This window comes from Solanum tuberosum, unplaced genomic scaffold (genome assembly GCF_000226075.1).
Source record: "Solanum tuberosum cultivar DM 1-3 516 R44 unplaced genomic scaffold, SolTub_3.0 scf00207, whole genome shotgun sequence".
Classification (NCBI taxonomy): Eukaryota; Viridiplantae; Streptophyta; class Magnoliopsida; order Solanales; family Solanaceae; genus Solanum; species Solanum tuberosum.
In genome coordinates, this window is record NW_006239133.1 from 252,693 (window position 1) to 265,914 (window position 13,222).

Consider the following 13,222-nt stretch of genomic DNA (forward strand, 5'->3'; position numbering starts at 1 on the left):
CTAAGACATTTCATTTCCTGATTGAGTTCTTTTCTGCAAAAAGTAGTTCTTATCAATAGCTGGTGAAATTCCTCTGAAGGAGAATCTTAGTAGCTTAGTTGGTTGGCTACCTGAATTTTCACTTTGTTGATGAACATGGGCGGAGCTACCCTAGGGCAAGGGGTGTCAAGTGATACCCGTTCGTCGGAAAATTACATTGTATATATAGGTCAAAATTTGATTTAATGAATATATATACAAGTGTTGACACATCTTGATATGAGTTGAATGTTGAAGATTTAGTGTAGTGGTTAAGGAGTTGCAAAAGTTGTTTGAGGTTGTGTGTTCGATTCTTGATAGTTGTATTAACCTTTTTACTTTATATTTTGACACCCCCAATAAAAGTTTTGGTTTCGCCACTGTTGCTGAGGGTTTGATTTCCCACCTCGTAACCCCATTCCCATTTTCTATTTCCCCAACCCCCAATATTTTTAAAAAAGAAGGTGAAATTTCCAGTAGTGATTCATCATTTCGTGCAACTTGCATGACTTAGCTGTTACACTTGACTTAACATGGTATTCTTGCAAAATAGTTTTCATCCTTAATCTTAACTTGAGCCTATCTTGAATGAAGTCTGGGAGCAATGGTAAATTTATCTCCATGTGATTTATAGATTATGAGTTCGAGTTGTGAAATCAACCTTTGGTGTTTATGTCGGAGTACACTACTTACATTATACTCCATCGAGGTGTGGTTTTTTCTTGAACTTTGCTTGTGTCCTTAACTTGAGCCTACGTGTGTGCACGTTTTATTACTCTTCACATTAATTTGATCAAATTTTGATAATATGATCTTTAACTATTTTTAATTTTTGGTAGAAATTTCATGTCAAATTTAAACTTTTTTCCTAAATAAAATATATGTTCAGACATAGTTTAAAGTTTCATAAAGTAAAATTCAAAGTTTATAATGCCTGAAGAATCATTACCACAATGCATAAAGAGGAGGTCATTAGCATTTATACCGTAAAATTGACTGATTTTAAGTTTCAATTTTAAAATTTATGACCGAGCAGAAGTCAAATATAAGAAAAAAGACAAAAAGGAAAACAAAAGATTTGACTAGTAGCTATTAGCTAACGTTACATTTTTGGGATAGCAACATTAGTGTACTAAAGAGAAAAAAACAGCCGTGATCATTGAGTGGCTGGTTTCTTGGTAGTTTCCTCCCTATTTTAGGAAGAAAATAATCAAAATAGTCCTTGAAGTATAAAGATTGAATTATTTTGATCCTTGGTATGTCTCTCTTAACTGAAATAGTCCATCATATATATTTAAATAAATAATTAAAATTCACTCTGAGAAAATGATAGTCAAATCTAAATTATTTAGCAAAGTTTGGAGTGAATCTAGACTCTAGGACCGTTTTGATAGTTTAAAGACGAATTTAACTATTTAACCTTGTAAAATAGATTCATATATTATAAAATTTATGCGTTAATCAATAAGGACAAATCTAATTCATTTTTTGTAATGGAAAGAAAAACATATAACCACATCAACTATCAACAAAAAAAGTAGATGAGCATCATTTTGAAAAAGTTTGGAGGCAAACATTTTTATGGTTGCCTGTTCCAATTTAATAGGAAGATATCTTTATCTTGAAAGACGAAAATATCAACTTCACTCTCAGAAATATTTAAATAAATTAATAGAAATATATGATTCTTTTGATTGATCCATTTATAAATTTTAATTCTATGTTTTCCCAAGTCACATGAGTTGTACATACATTAAAAATGTTTATTAAAATCAATATGGAACACTTTTATATGTATATGAGGAACTATTTATGTCAAAAGGTATAAATTGAAGATCAAAATAGATCAACTTCTATACCTTATGGACTAGTTTGATTATTTTTTCAACTTTTAGGAGCCCGCATTGACGGATAAGTGGGGCCCAAACATGCATTAGAATGAGTCCTTTATCAACCCGCCATATTAAATACCCGAAAGTCTAGAGTCGCACATGTAAATTTACAAAATTATCCTCACATCAATTTCTAATTGACATTATCATCCTTTTTGTGGTTCCTTAGCGGCGTAGGTCTCCTCCTTGTATTACGACTACAAATACGACTCGCTGTTTCACCTTCTCTCCACTCTCCGCTGCGTTCCATAACACATAATTTTGCTTGCCGCCGGTTACCTACTCACCGCCGCGCCGCTCCTCCTTCTCCACCGTGCATTCCAAAACATAAGGTAAGAGATTGAATTCTCCCGTTTCAAAATTCTGATGAATTTGATGATTTGTTAGGGTTTTACCTTTTTATTGTACGTGTAATATGGAATCTGAGATTGTGACCTTCTGATTGATTTACTTTTCTCGCTTCTGAATTAGAAAGCAGCTGGAATTGTTAAGTCGGTGTTTTTGTCAATTCCGTCCTCTGACTCTGTTTTGGATACGAAATTCTCGACGTTTGATATCTCTAATTTCGTTTTTGATGATTTAATGGAGTGTTAGGGTTTTCTTCGCTTATATAAATTTGGATTTTATAATATTAGAATGAAAAGAGCTTGATTATATAGAATCCAATTAGTTTAGTTTGTGATTGAGGTGTAGTTAATTGATTTGATCTCTGCGTTTTATTATAACTTCAGTTATTTGTGTTATTACATTTTGTTGTCAATCTGAGTTTTTGTGATTTCGTTTAGTAGCACTGATGCTTACGTTTCCTTATCTTTCTGAGCAGAATTGCATTCATAGCTGTCGGAGATGGGATTCAAGAAAGTTTATAAGGCATTGCAGGAGATTTTTCCTGAGGTATGATGATATTTTATATCAGTTTAAGATCCTGTAATATGCTTAAGTTTTCTTTTGAGCTTACGGTGAAGTGGCATAATTTTAGCATCTGTGAAGCATATATCTTTAAAGCAATGTAGAACATCAATTCACATTCGAGGGCATCGAATGAACTCTGTTATTAATTTGGTGAAAGTCACAACTTGTTACAAATGTAGGTTCCCCTATGAAATTATGTTTACATAATCATGCAATTCTAACAATATTACTCCCTTTGTCCTCTTTTAGCTCCAATTTATATGATAATCATCTGATAGTATTCTACTAATAATATTATTCTATACAACTTTCACAAGTTTCTAGAATTTAAATTTGTTGAACCAATAATTCTCTATATGATGTTTCTCCTACGTATGAAGTTTTCAATTATTATTGTTTATATTTTCTTCTACCTCTACTTATATAATCCAAAAATAAAACTAGTATCTTCTACTTTATCCCAATTGGTTAGTTAAAAATGTGTTAGAGTGCATATTTGATGTTTTTACTCCTTGGGATGTTTGAAGTCTTTTGTCTTCGAGTGTTTTTGAATCGATTTTGATGTGATAGTAAATAAAAATGATTTTCCATCATTATCCTCTGAAAGTGTCTTTCTGAATTATCCATATGAAGTTATTTTGAGATTTGCTGCAACACATGTACCAAGAAAAGATAAAGTTTGAGCGCTCTGTTTTCTTAATTGGTCAGGTTGATTCTCGAATTCTTAGAGCTGTTGCTATTGAGCATTGCAAGGATGCTGACACGGCTGTCGAGGTGGTCCTTAATGAAGTTATCCCCTGCTTGACTAAGCTTCCCTCAACTTCTTCGGAGCATAGTGGGGTTACCGTCATATCATCTGAAGGTAAGGCCTAATTTTGGTGAAACTGCCATCTTTTCTCTGGTTAAATCTGAACATTTACCTGAGTTCTTGAATTTGGAAACTCTCCATATTCTTTACTGGATTTATCAAACTGAAGTATTTTTTTCCCCATATGCTGCCTGCCTCAGCTGCAGTAGATGCTAATGGGGCTCCACAGCCTGATGCTTTTCTTCTTCACAATACAAAAGACTCAGATGAAATGCAAAATGCCTCATCATTCTATGATGCTGGTTGTGGACATCATCAAACAATTGAAGATACTGATGGTGAATCCCTTCAGAATTATCATGATGCTGTTGGTGGAGATCATGTACCGCTTGAAGTCGATGGAGGTAGGACACCGGTCTCCATGGAGAAGTGTGATAAAAGTAAAGATGAAGTTACTGCCTACGAACCCTGCCAAGTCATGCATGTCATGTCAAATGCTGAAGGTGAGGATATTGATGATGCACACTTGCTAATTGAAAATGACAAATGTGGACTCTCAGCAAGTCCTGAAGCAACTTCTTTCACAGCAAACAAAAACAATGGAGCTGAAGTTGCTGACAATCAGCTTTGTCTTCCTACGGAATGTGTTGTTCTGCATAATACCCTTGAAGGAACTGAGAACTCATCTTCTGATGATTCTACTGCACTTATGCACAAAAGGATATATGAAGAAGTTTCTTCAGTGGACAATCAGGACATGAAAGATCCTGAGAGTCAGGTTGCGCCCTTGAGTGTTCAAACTTTATGTGGTTCTGAAGATAGTATAGAGTTTGTGGTTGCACCAGATGTGCATAACTTTGAGCTAGAAAAAACAGAACTCAGTCTTCATCAAAAAGAAAAAACAGAACTCAGTGATTCAATCGATGCTACATCTAGTGAAGATTTGGCGGGTGTAATTCTTGTAACTAAAGAAGAGTCTATGCCAAATTCAGTGGTCACTGCATCAGGTCAAATTTGTAGTATTGACCTTCTTGAGGATATGATGACAGAAGCCAAAAATAACAAGGTACACTTTATATAATTTTTCCAAACTAAGTATTCCACGGAATGTGAACGACTAACAGAAACTGTGCTAAATATGTTAGTATCCCTCTAGATTACCTAGCCAGTGTAGTTGTGCAAAGTTGGGAGTATTAGCTGCTTTCAAGTGGAAGTCAACAGGCGCTCTTAGGCATAGTTTGGTTGCACATGTAGGATTTGCTTTTAGTGGTATCTGTTATGGTTTATATATATTATTTGGGCTTCAATTGCATTGAGAAGTTCCATTGTTGCTTATCTATGCCAAATTTTCATCAATTAGGTTTTACTACGGTATATATATTTTCTCCTCTCTCTGTTACCGTAAACTGTTGTCAGCTACCAATTCACTGGAATTAGGGATGGCAATGGGGTGGTGCGGGGCAAAGCCTTAATTTTTAAAAATTATGCGGGTAGGTCTCCTCCTTTCTTGTGTTCTAATTCTAAACTCTTATCATAAACTTAATTTTATACACCATCTTAGAAGAATTGTTTTTATGTAAAGTTTAACAGGTAGATCCCTCTTATTTATACATTTCACAGTGGTGTTTAATATACAGATTTTTCTTTTCTCGAATTGTAATTCCAATTTCTTTTTATTTTCCCAATATGCTCCCACTAGGCCACTAGTAAGACAGCTTCAGGTAAGAATTCTAGGTAAAAAATTGGTTGCAGTTATGAACTTTGACAATTTGCAATTCTTTGATTTAAGTTTATTCTTCTTGCATATCTTTGATTTTAGTTTATTCTTCTTGCATATCTTTGATATTAGTTTATTTTTCTTTCTAATTTTAAGTAGAAAATTGGGGATTAATCCACTGCAAACAATAAGTTAGTCCTGGAACTAAGGACGCACATGTGGCAGTAATAACTTCAAGTGGGGTAGGGGGGGTTTCGTGCGGGTTTATGCGGGGCGGGGTGGAGCGGGTTAAAAATAAAAAGAATGTTATGCGGGGTGGGGCAGGGCGGGTTGAGAATTTTGTGGGTTTGACTACACCCGTCCTGCCCTAGTGCTATCCCTAACTGGAATAGGTAGCATTGGCTTGTTGTCCATAATAGATGCTTGATCAATTGCTTAGTTATCTCTGATATTATAATCTCTTTGTGATGCAAATAGTCTGTACAAGCACATCCACTACCCTTTATCATTTGTTTATCAGTTGTGACTCTTCTTTAGCTTTTAATACTTTGGTGTATGCATCAGCTTGGACTTCTATATTTCTGCAAGGGATAGGTCAGGGTTGCATATATGTTCTCCATATTTAGAGTCTTCCCCGTATTTACTTTATTCTGGCCCTAACACATGCCAAACTTATCTTTAATTCATTTAAGATGGGTACTGAGAATAGGGAAGGGCCTATTTTCTGAATTATCAGTTGATGTCGAACAAGGGAGGTTAGCAATTTTCTTCGTGAATTCGTGGAACTCTAATTAAATCTTGGTGCAGAAAACACTGTTTTTGGCTGTGGAATCTATTATCTGCTTGATGAGAGAAGTTGAACTCCAAGAGGAAGCTGCAGAGCAGGCAAAGCTTGAAGCTGCTAAGGGGGGACTGGATATGCTTAAGAGGGTAGAGGATCTGAAAGAAATGTTACGACATGCTAAGGAAGCAAATGATATGGTTGCCTTTCTCTTCAACTGTGTGTTTCCCTTTGCCACTGTAATTTTATTATTTCATCACTTGTGACCTAACAACTATGCTACACAACCATTTGCAGCATGCTGGTGAAGTCTATGGTGAGAAGTCCATCTTAGCTACTGAAGTTAAAGAGCTTCAATCTCGCCTGCTCGGCTTGGCAGATGAAAGGGACAAATCTCTCGCAGTTCTTGATGAGGTGAGGGGATGTTGTAATCTTTGTTTGTAAAAGTGGGGAGCGGTATAAGAGACTCTGTAAGGAGAGTATCTTATACAGTCTTCTGTATCTTCTCCACACCTTGAGTGTGAGACAGAAATTGCTGTATGCGAGTTTTTTTGACCTGTGACATCTTTTTTTCAATTTACTAATGTGTGTGCGTGTGTGTGTTTCAGAGTTTCATATTCTTTCTGTTTATTTTCTATTCCTAACACAATTTTGTTCCATTATTTTCATTAATACCTGGAATTGTCAAAGAGCTAATGAGCATGACTTGTGTCATGCAAATATTGCATGTAAATAAACTGTCACATTGTCTGCCTTTCATTAACTGTTTCTTTCCCTCGATATGACGGCGTACTAGAAGTCTTGGACATGCTGAATTATTCTCAAACATGTACGACACTAGGACTGCAGACTGGCTCAAAAAGATTACCTATTAGATTGTTTGTGAGAAGGTGAGAGGACACAAGTTGAATATTGGAAAAAATTTAAGAAAGAAAAGCTTAACTAATGTGAACATTTGTGTTGTACCTCTAAGAGGAATAATAAAGGAAAATCTTCATGGTCAAACAAGTGCATTCAACATGATATGGCACCTTTGAAAGGGTATTTTGCCTTCATTAGTGAGGTGGGAAGAGTTCCTTTATTCTTTATTCTTGAATTTTTTTTTTCTTCGTATTGCGGGTTTAGTGAGGTGGGCAGTATTCTAGCTGCTAAATCACAGATGCTTTGCTTGTACTTATGGTTTAGAAGAAAAGGGTGGATGTAAATAGTAGTATGATATTCTTCTTTTACCTGATCATCTAAAGTACCCTTTGTGTAGATGCGTCAGACACTTGAGGTGCGAATGGCTGCTGCTGCGAAAGAAATGAAAGCTGCTGAGCAAGAAAGAATAGGCAAGAAAGAGGTTGCACGTAAAGCGCTTGCTGATCAGGAAATCATTATGGCAAAAGTTGTGCAAGAGGCAAATGTTCTGAAGCAAGAAGCAGAAGAAAATGCTAAGGTAATAGCCCTCGCTATTTAAATGGATTATATATGCATAGTAAAATGTAATTGTAGTCTTATGATTTTATCTTCTTGTTCTTCTGTTGCACAGTTGAGGGATTTCCTGGTGGATCGGGGACGTGTTGTTGATACGTTGCAGTAAGTATAACTTATTAGGTCTCTTTAAAAATTTGATAATTGTGCTCTCCGAATGTGGGTTATTTGCTTGGAAAAAGGGAACTTTGCTTGGTTGGGATGCCAAGGTAAAATCAGCATTCTGATTCAAGCTTGTGTTTGCTTAAATTTAATAAATGCAACTGCAAATTGTAGTTACATAGTATCCGGGGTGGGGGTGGGGGAGCTCCTTATTCAGTGTGTTCTTGTGTTATGATCTGTTTTCGCAGGTTTACCCTGTCCATCATACAATATCCTCATATTTTTCTTTCTTTGGTTTAAAATTCCTTTGAGCAAAGCCATTGTATTTTACTACTATTAATCAGAGGTGGAGGTAGAATCGCAATTTTTATTTTTTTGACTCTCAGATACTTCTGTGCCGAAGATAGGGAGGGGGGAGGTCTCTCTACATCCTACCCTCCAGACACCACTTGTGGGACTACACTGGGTATGTTGTTGTAGATGCTTCTGTGCCATGGCTGTTGCATCTGTCCTTTCCCTGCATATTCCTTGTTTCTCCCTCAACTGTTATTTAAGACCAGAGAGGCCCATGTAGTTGATGTCTGTCGTCTCTTTTGAGAGCTTCTTTTTGCCCCTCATTAAGTCACTTTTTTTCACATTATTTCTCCTGTAGTTTTAGTAAATCTTGACAACTTTGAAGGCTCTTGCTTCCAATCCCCTCTTACCATAGCATATTAGTTCTTACCATATGTTGTGTCAAGTTTCTATCCTACATGCTGCTCTCCATATTCTCTCTCCCTTTTTTTTTCAGACCATGATACTTTTCCTTCTCTGTTGAGCTCATGTGTGCTTATAAAAAGCCTTAATAATTTTGAGGCTTATTTTTAAGATCTTTCTACTTTAATGATGCCTTGTAAAACTAATGGATTTATTTGACCAAAATAACTTAATGGATATTGAAAATTTGAAGTTATTGAGAATTTTCTTGGGTTGATTAGTTTATCATTGAGGAGGAAAACATGAACCTTTGCTAATAGAGGTGAAAAGAGATATACTTCCTTGAAATCTTGAATGAGTTTAGATAACTATAAAGTGACTTCAGTGCATGCCCTATTTTCATTTTTTTTTTCCTTTTAGAATTTTCATCAAATATTATTTTTCTTGTGAAAGATGTTAGTACAATGGTTTTTGGTATACATTAACCTCTATCTAGAGTGATCATATGTTTCATTGAGGAGGAAAACATGAACCTTTGCTAATAGAGGTGAAAAGAGATATACTTCCTTGAAATCTTGAATGAGTTTAGATGATAACTATAAAGTGACTTCAGTGCATGTCCTATTTTCATTTTTTTTTTCCTTTTAGAATTTTCATCAAATGTTATTTTTCTTGTGAAAGATGTTAGTACAATGGTTTTTGGTATACATTAACCTAGAGTGATCATATGTTTCAAGAATATTAATGTATTAGCATATTTTGGGAAAAAGAAGAAAAAATAGCATTTAGGTATATCTATGAAGAATCAACGAATTTAGTGGTTCCTTGAATTTCGGATGAACTAAGCTTATATTCACCAAATTCGACTAGCATAAAGCCATAAACTGTTTTCATATGAAAGTATGAGTAGGGTCATAGCCAATTTGAAATTATATTTCATACTTCAATATCTCTGTAGTTTTTAGAACATCGTGTCATTGTGTCCCTTTGAAATCTGAATATTCTTATTCTCTGTCAGATTTGCTACATTAAAATTATTTTTTCTAAAAAATATACAATAAACTTTATTAATGACAAAGGCTTATTTAATGATATACTGTTAACATGCCATCATTTTATTCAAGCAGTGTTTAAATAGAACATGACATTTGATCAAAGTTATTACTTTTTAATCTTGAGAGCACGGGCTTTCCGCAATTTGTATTGTCAGACAAGACTAAGTTATAGAACACAAATTGGAAAGGTCTTGCATTACTTTTCTAATCATGCTGGCAGTTGTTTTCAGTTTTTCCCCTCCTCCCAGATCCTTGTGCCACTATTTTGCTCTACTTGTTAGTCATTTAAAATACTCAAATAGATTGTTGCACCCTTTTGCAGAGGTGAAATCTCTGTCATATGCCAAGATGTGAGGTTGTTGAAAGAGAAATTTGATGATCGTGTTCCTCTTTGCAAATCTTTATGTTCCGAGCAGACCAGCTGTATCTTAGCGTCATCAAGTTCATCTTCGAAGAGTATGATATCAGATGAGGCTGCAGATTTGTTGCATGCTCCAGAAAAGATGGATAGAGTGTCTTGTCATGAGGAGGAGCACAAGGCATCTGAAGATGTTAAGTCAGTGATCCATAACACGGATCTTGTGGATGATGGATGGGAAATCTTTGACAACCGCGAGCTATACATGTGAATCAAGTGGGTGTAGAGAAAAATCATTGACTGGTTGCTTTAGTTCGAAGATATGTCTCATCTTTTAAATAAGTTTCTTGGTAGAAACAAACATGTTTAGAATTCCAGTTTGTTATGCTCATTTTGCAATGTTAATTGAGAGCTATTTCAAAGTAGTAGTATCCTATCCTGGTATAGAAGTATTTGTACAGAACAAGTATATAAATAGCAGCTTATCATCTATAGTATAGAGAAGTGCAATCATGTACTGGTCCTAAATTATACTTATAACCCCCCTCCCCTGACCCCTTTCCCCACCACTACTGAACTTAATTTCTTTCATTGCATTACTATTTACGTGATAAAGGAAATATCAAGTATATGCAAACACATGATAACCTAAAAAAGGGATTTTAATATCTTTTTCATTTGATTCTCTCGAACACAAATAATTACCCTCATCTGCTCTCAAATCCTTCGTTCTCCTTCTTTCATTGTTAGGGTCTCCATTTCTATTATACTTTTCTAAGTCAGTCACTTGATCAAATGGTCGCTCTTCATATCCCTTTTGTGTTCTCTAGATTTGTTCTTTATTTGCTATTCTAATTTGGTCTAAACAGAGAAAGAAGGAAGATGAGTAGGGATGGCAATAGGCCGCGTGGTTGCAGGGCAAACCCGTTGTGATTTCAACCACACCACCCCATATCATGATTTGTTGTTTTCAACCCAATCTGCTCCGCCCACATAATTTGTAAAAGAAAATTTCAAATAATAGGTGCATAAGTTTTTAATTAATTTTCTTTTAGTGTAACTGTTAACTACTAAATTAACATATTAGCCTATCATTTAAATGCAATTTTATAATACTCTTCTTTTACGCACGTCAATAACATTATTTTTGATAGCTTTGAATTAGTTACATTTCATATAAAAAAAATTTAAAAAAATCAAAATTCAAATAGTGACATAATTTTTTCTTCTTTCTAGTTTTTTTGGCGATTCAATTTTTTTTTTCATAAATCAGTTTTAATTTTACTTGAAACTCATCATATGACTAGTGAGTGGTACCCAAACATGTACAAAACTGATACAGAATTTGTGTGAACAGCGAATTAAAAGATTCTTTATCCCTAATCCGCAACCAACCCCAGTAAATTTTGAAAAAAAAAATATTTAAACCTGCCCCGCTCTGCACCAGCAAAAGCTCACCCTACATAGACTGTAAACCACCCCACCCCATGCCATCCCATATTCATTTTCTTAAATGAAATTGCAAAAAGAAGAATAATGGTCCATAATTATGGTCTGTATCCACATAAAAGAAAACATAAAACACCTTGTCAATTAGTAATAAGAAAAGTGTCCTTGAGTATTATTCACTCATAAACTCTTTGTATACATTGTACATGTAATTTAACTCTACTCCTACACAAAAGTTAAGGCTATAATCACAACCCTTAAAAAAAACAAAACCTATACAATCGATCCATCGTTCATCACAAAACTTAACTAGAAATTAAGCCTATGACAACGATTATTATAATTAATCGTGCCAACATAGAAGCAAGACTGTACATCTCCAAATAATGTAAAGTCTCGCCCTTTGTTGTCTAACTTGCTTCGAACATCCTTGCCATTTCCTCATTTTCGAACTCCTTAACGATGACATTGAACTTGCAAGAGTAGCCATGTATAGAAAACTCAAAATATTTTGAAGAAATTATAGTGTTTGATTTTGATGAGTAATGTTTAAAAGACTTGGAACATATATATAAAGAGTATAAGATATGTGAAAGGAAAATATGTGGTGAATAAAGGTTTTAAGAGGGTACATAAAAGGGACATGTTATGAAAATTGTGTCAATAGATAAATTGGAATAAGTTGGGGGCCATTTATGTCTTGTCTTTGTATTGTATGGGTACCCTACATTAACATATCTATCATACAGGTTTGCTGTATCACTAAATTATATAAATGTGAAATCATTTTCTTGTAGCACCATCATCTATTGTTCATGGTGTTACAAAATAAATAGTGTACTTGTACAAGTGTATTTAATGTGAAAATGGACAGAGCAATAAGAAACCAAAGGACAAAATTAATGACAACATTGCATGGCTTCAAAAAAATTTCAGAAGATACCAATAGTTTTGGAGATTTATATGTGGTGGTAAAACTTAGCATGACTTAGTCAACATGTGCTAATTAAGCAACGAAAAAAGGTAAAAAAAAAAGTGCTCTTAACGTATTATAAATGGTTTTAAGATGCTCTCCTTTCACCTATTAGATTAAAAATGTCTTCAACGTTTTTTTTAGGTCTAATAAGATGTAATTTGAGACTAATAAGATGAAATCACTTTTTTCATTAAATGATTCATTTGTTGTCATGTCATTGTGATGTTAAAAAACGACATTATTAGACCTATAAAAACATTGAAAGCATTTTTAATCTAATAGGTAGAAAGAGAATATATATTATATTTTTAAATTATTTATAATACGTTTTGAGCATTGTTAACCCTTTTCGATTAAACGATGACTCATAGTTCAATTTCCTCAACTTCATGACCTATAATTTAATTTTTACAGTTCTACTATGTTAAATGAATTTGTGTGTTCAATATGTTACTGAATTCACTAATTATTTGAGTTACTAAAGTTGAAATTTAATACTTATATATATATTTTTAAAATATTTATACGAGTATTAAATTAAAACTATTGAGTTTGGCCAAATCTATTGAAAATACTAATTAGCTACGTTCTTCTTTACTTTTTGTAGCGATACTACTTGTTTGAAAACTCACTAGCGTAAAGATCATTACTCATTAATAACATCTTTATGACTTTCATTCTTTCTTTACTTGCCAGGCGTTTGGTTATAGATTTTATTTTATTTTAAAAAAAATTAAAATTTATAAAGCTGGAGTAAAAAGATAGATCGTTGTGTTTGGTTATAATTTTTGTTTGCAAAATGATAAACGAGATTAATTTATTTAAAATTTATAAAGATGAAATTGGAAACACATTTAAAGTACTTTTTTCAAATCTTATGACCTAACACTTATTTTGAAATAAAATGAAAAAATATTTTTTTTAAAAAGTGAATAATTTTCTAAAAAACTCCATAATTGTCTAATTATTTTCCCACTTATTACTT

At 33.9% G+C, this 13,222-nt stretch overlaps 1 protein-coding gene across 1 annotated transcript; it reads left to right on the plus strand.

Annotated features, from left to right (window-relative positions):
* The first annotated feature begins 2,094 nt into the window (after nt 1-2,094).
* LOC102580533 (uncharacterized) lies at nt 2,095-10,325 on the plus strand. The gene is made up of 9 exons (XM_006355811.1): nt 2,095-2,242; nt 2,734-2,804; nt 3,531-3,684; nt 3,831-4,696; nt 6,155-6,328; nt 6,426-6,542; nt 7,387-7,566; nt 7,660-7,706; nt 9,777-10,325. Exons 2-9 carry the CDS (start codon nt 2,757-2,759, stop codon nt 10,081-10,083), a joined length of 1,893 nt encoding a protein of 630 aa, XP_006355873.1. The 5' UTR covers nt 2,095-2,242; nt 2,734-2,756; the 3' UTR covers nt 10,084-10,325.
* The last annotated feature ends 2,897 nt before the right edge of the window (nt 10,326-13,222 follow it).

What these genes read in the sequence shown, in the direction of transcription:
- LOC102580533 (XM_006355811.1), top strand. Translation starts at nt 2,757, where the DNA reads ATGGGATTCAAGAAAGTTTATAAGGCATTGCAGGAGATTTTTCCTGAG. An exon ending in AAGCAGAAGAAAATGCTAAG is followed by an intron (nt 7,567 to 7,659) that starts GTAATAGCCCTC and finishes TCTGTTGCACAG; the next exon opens with TTGAGGGATTTCCTGGTGGA. An exon ending in CGTGTTGTTGATACGTTGCA is followed by an intron (nt 7,707 to 9,776) that starts GTAAGTATAACT and finishes ACCCTTTTGCAG; the next exon opens with AGGTGAAATCTCTGTCATAT.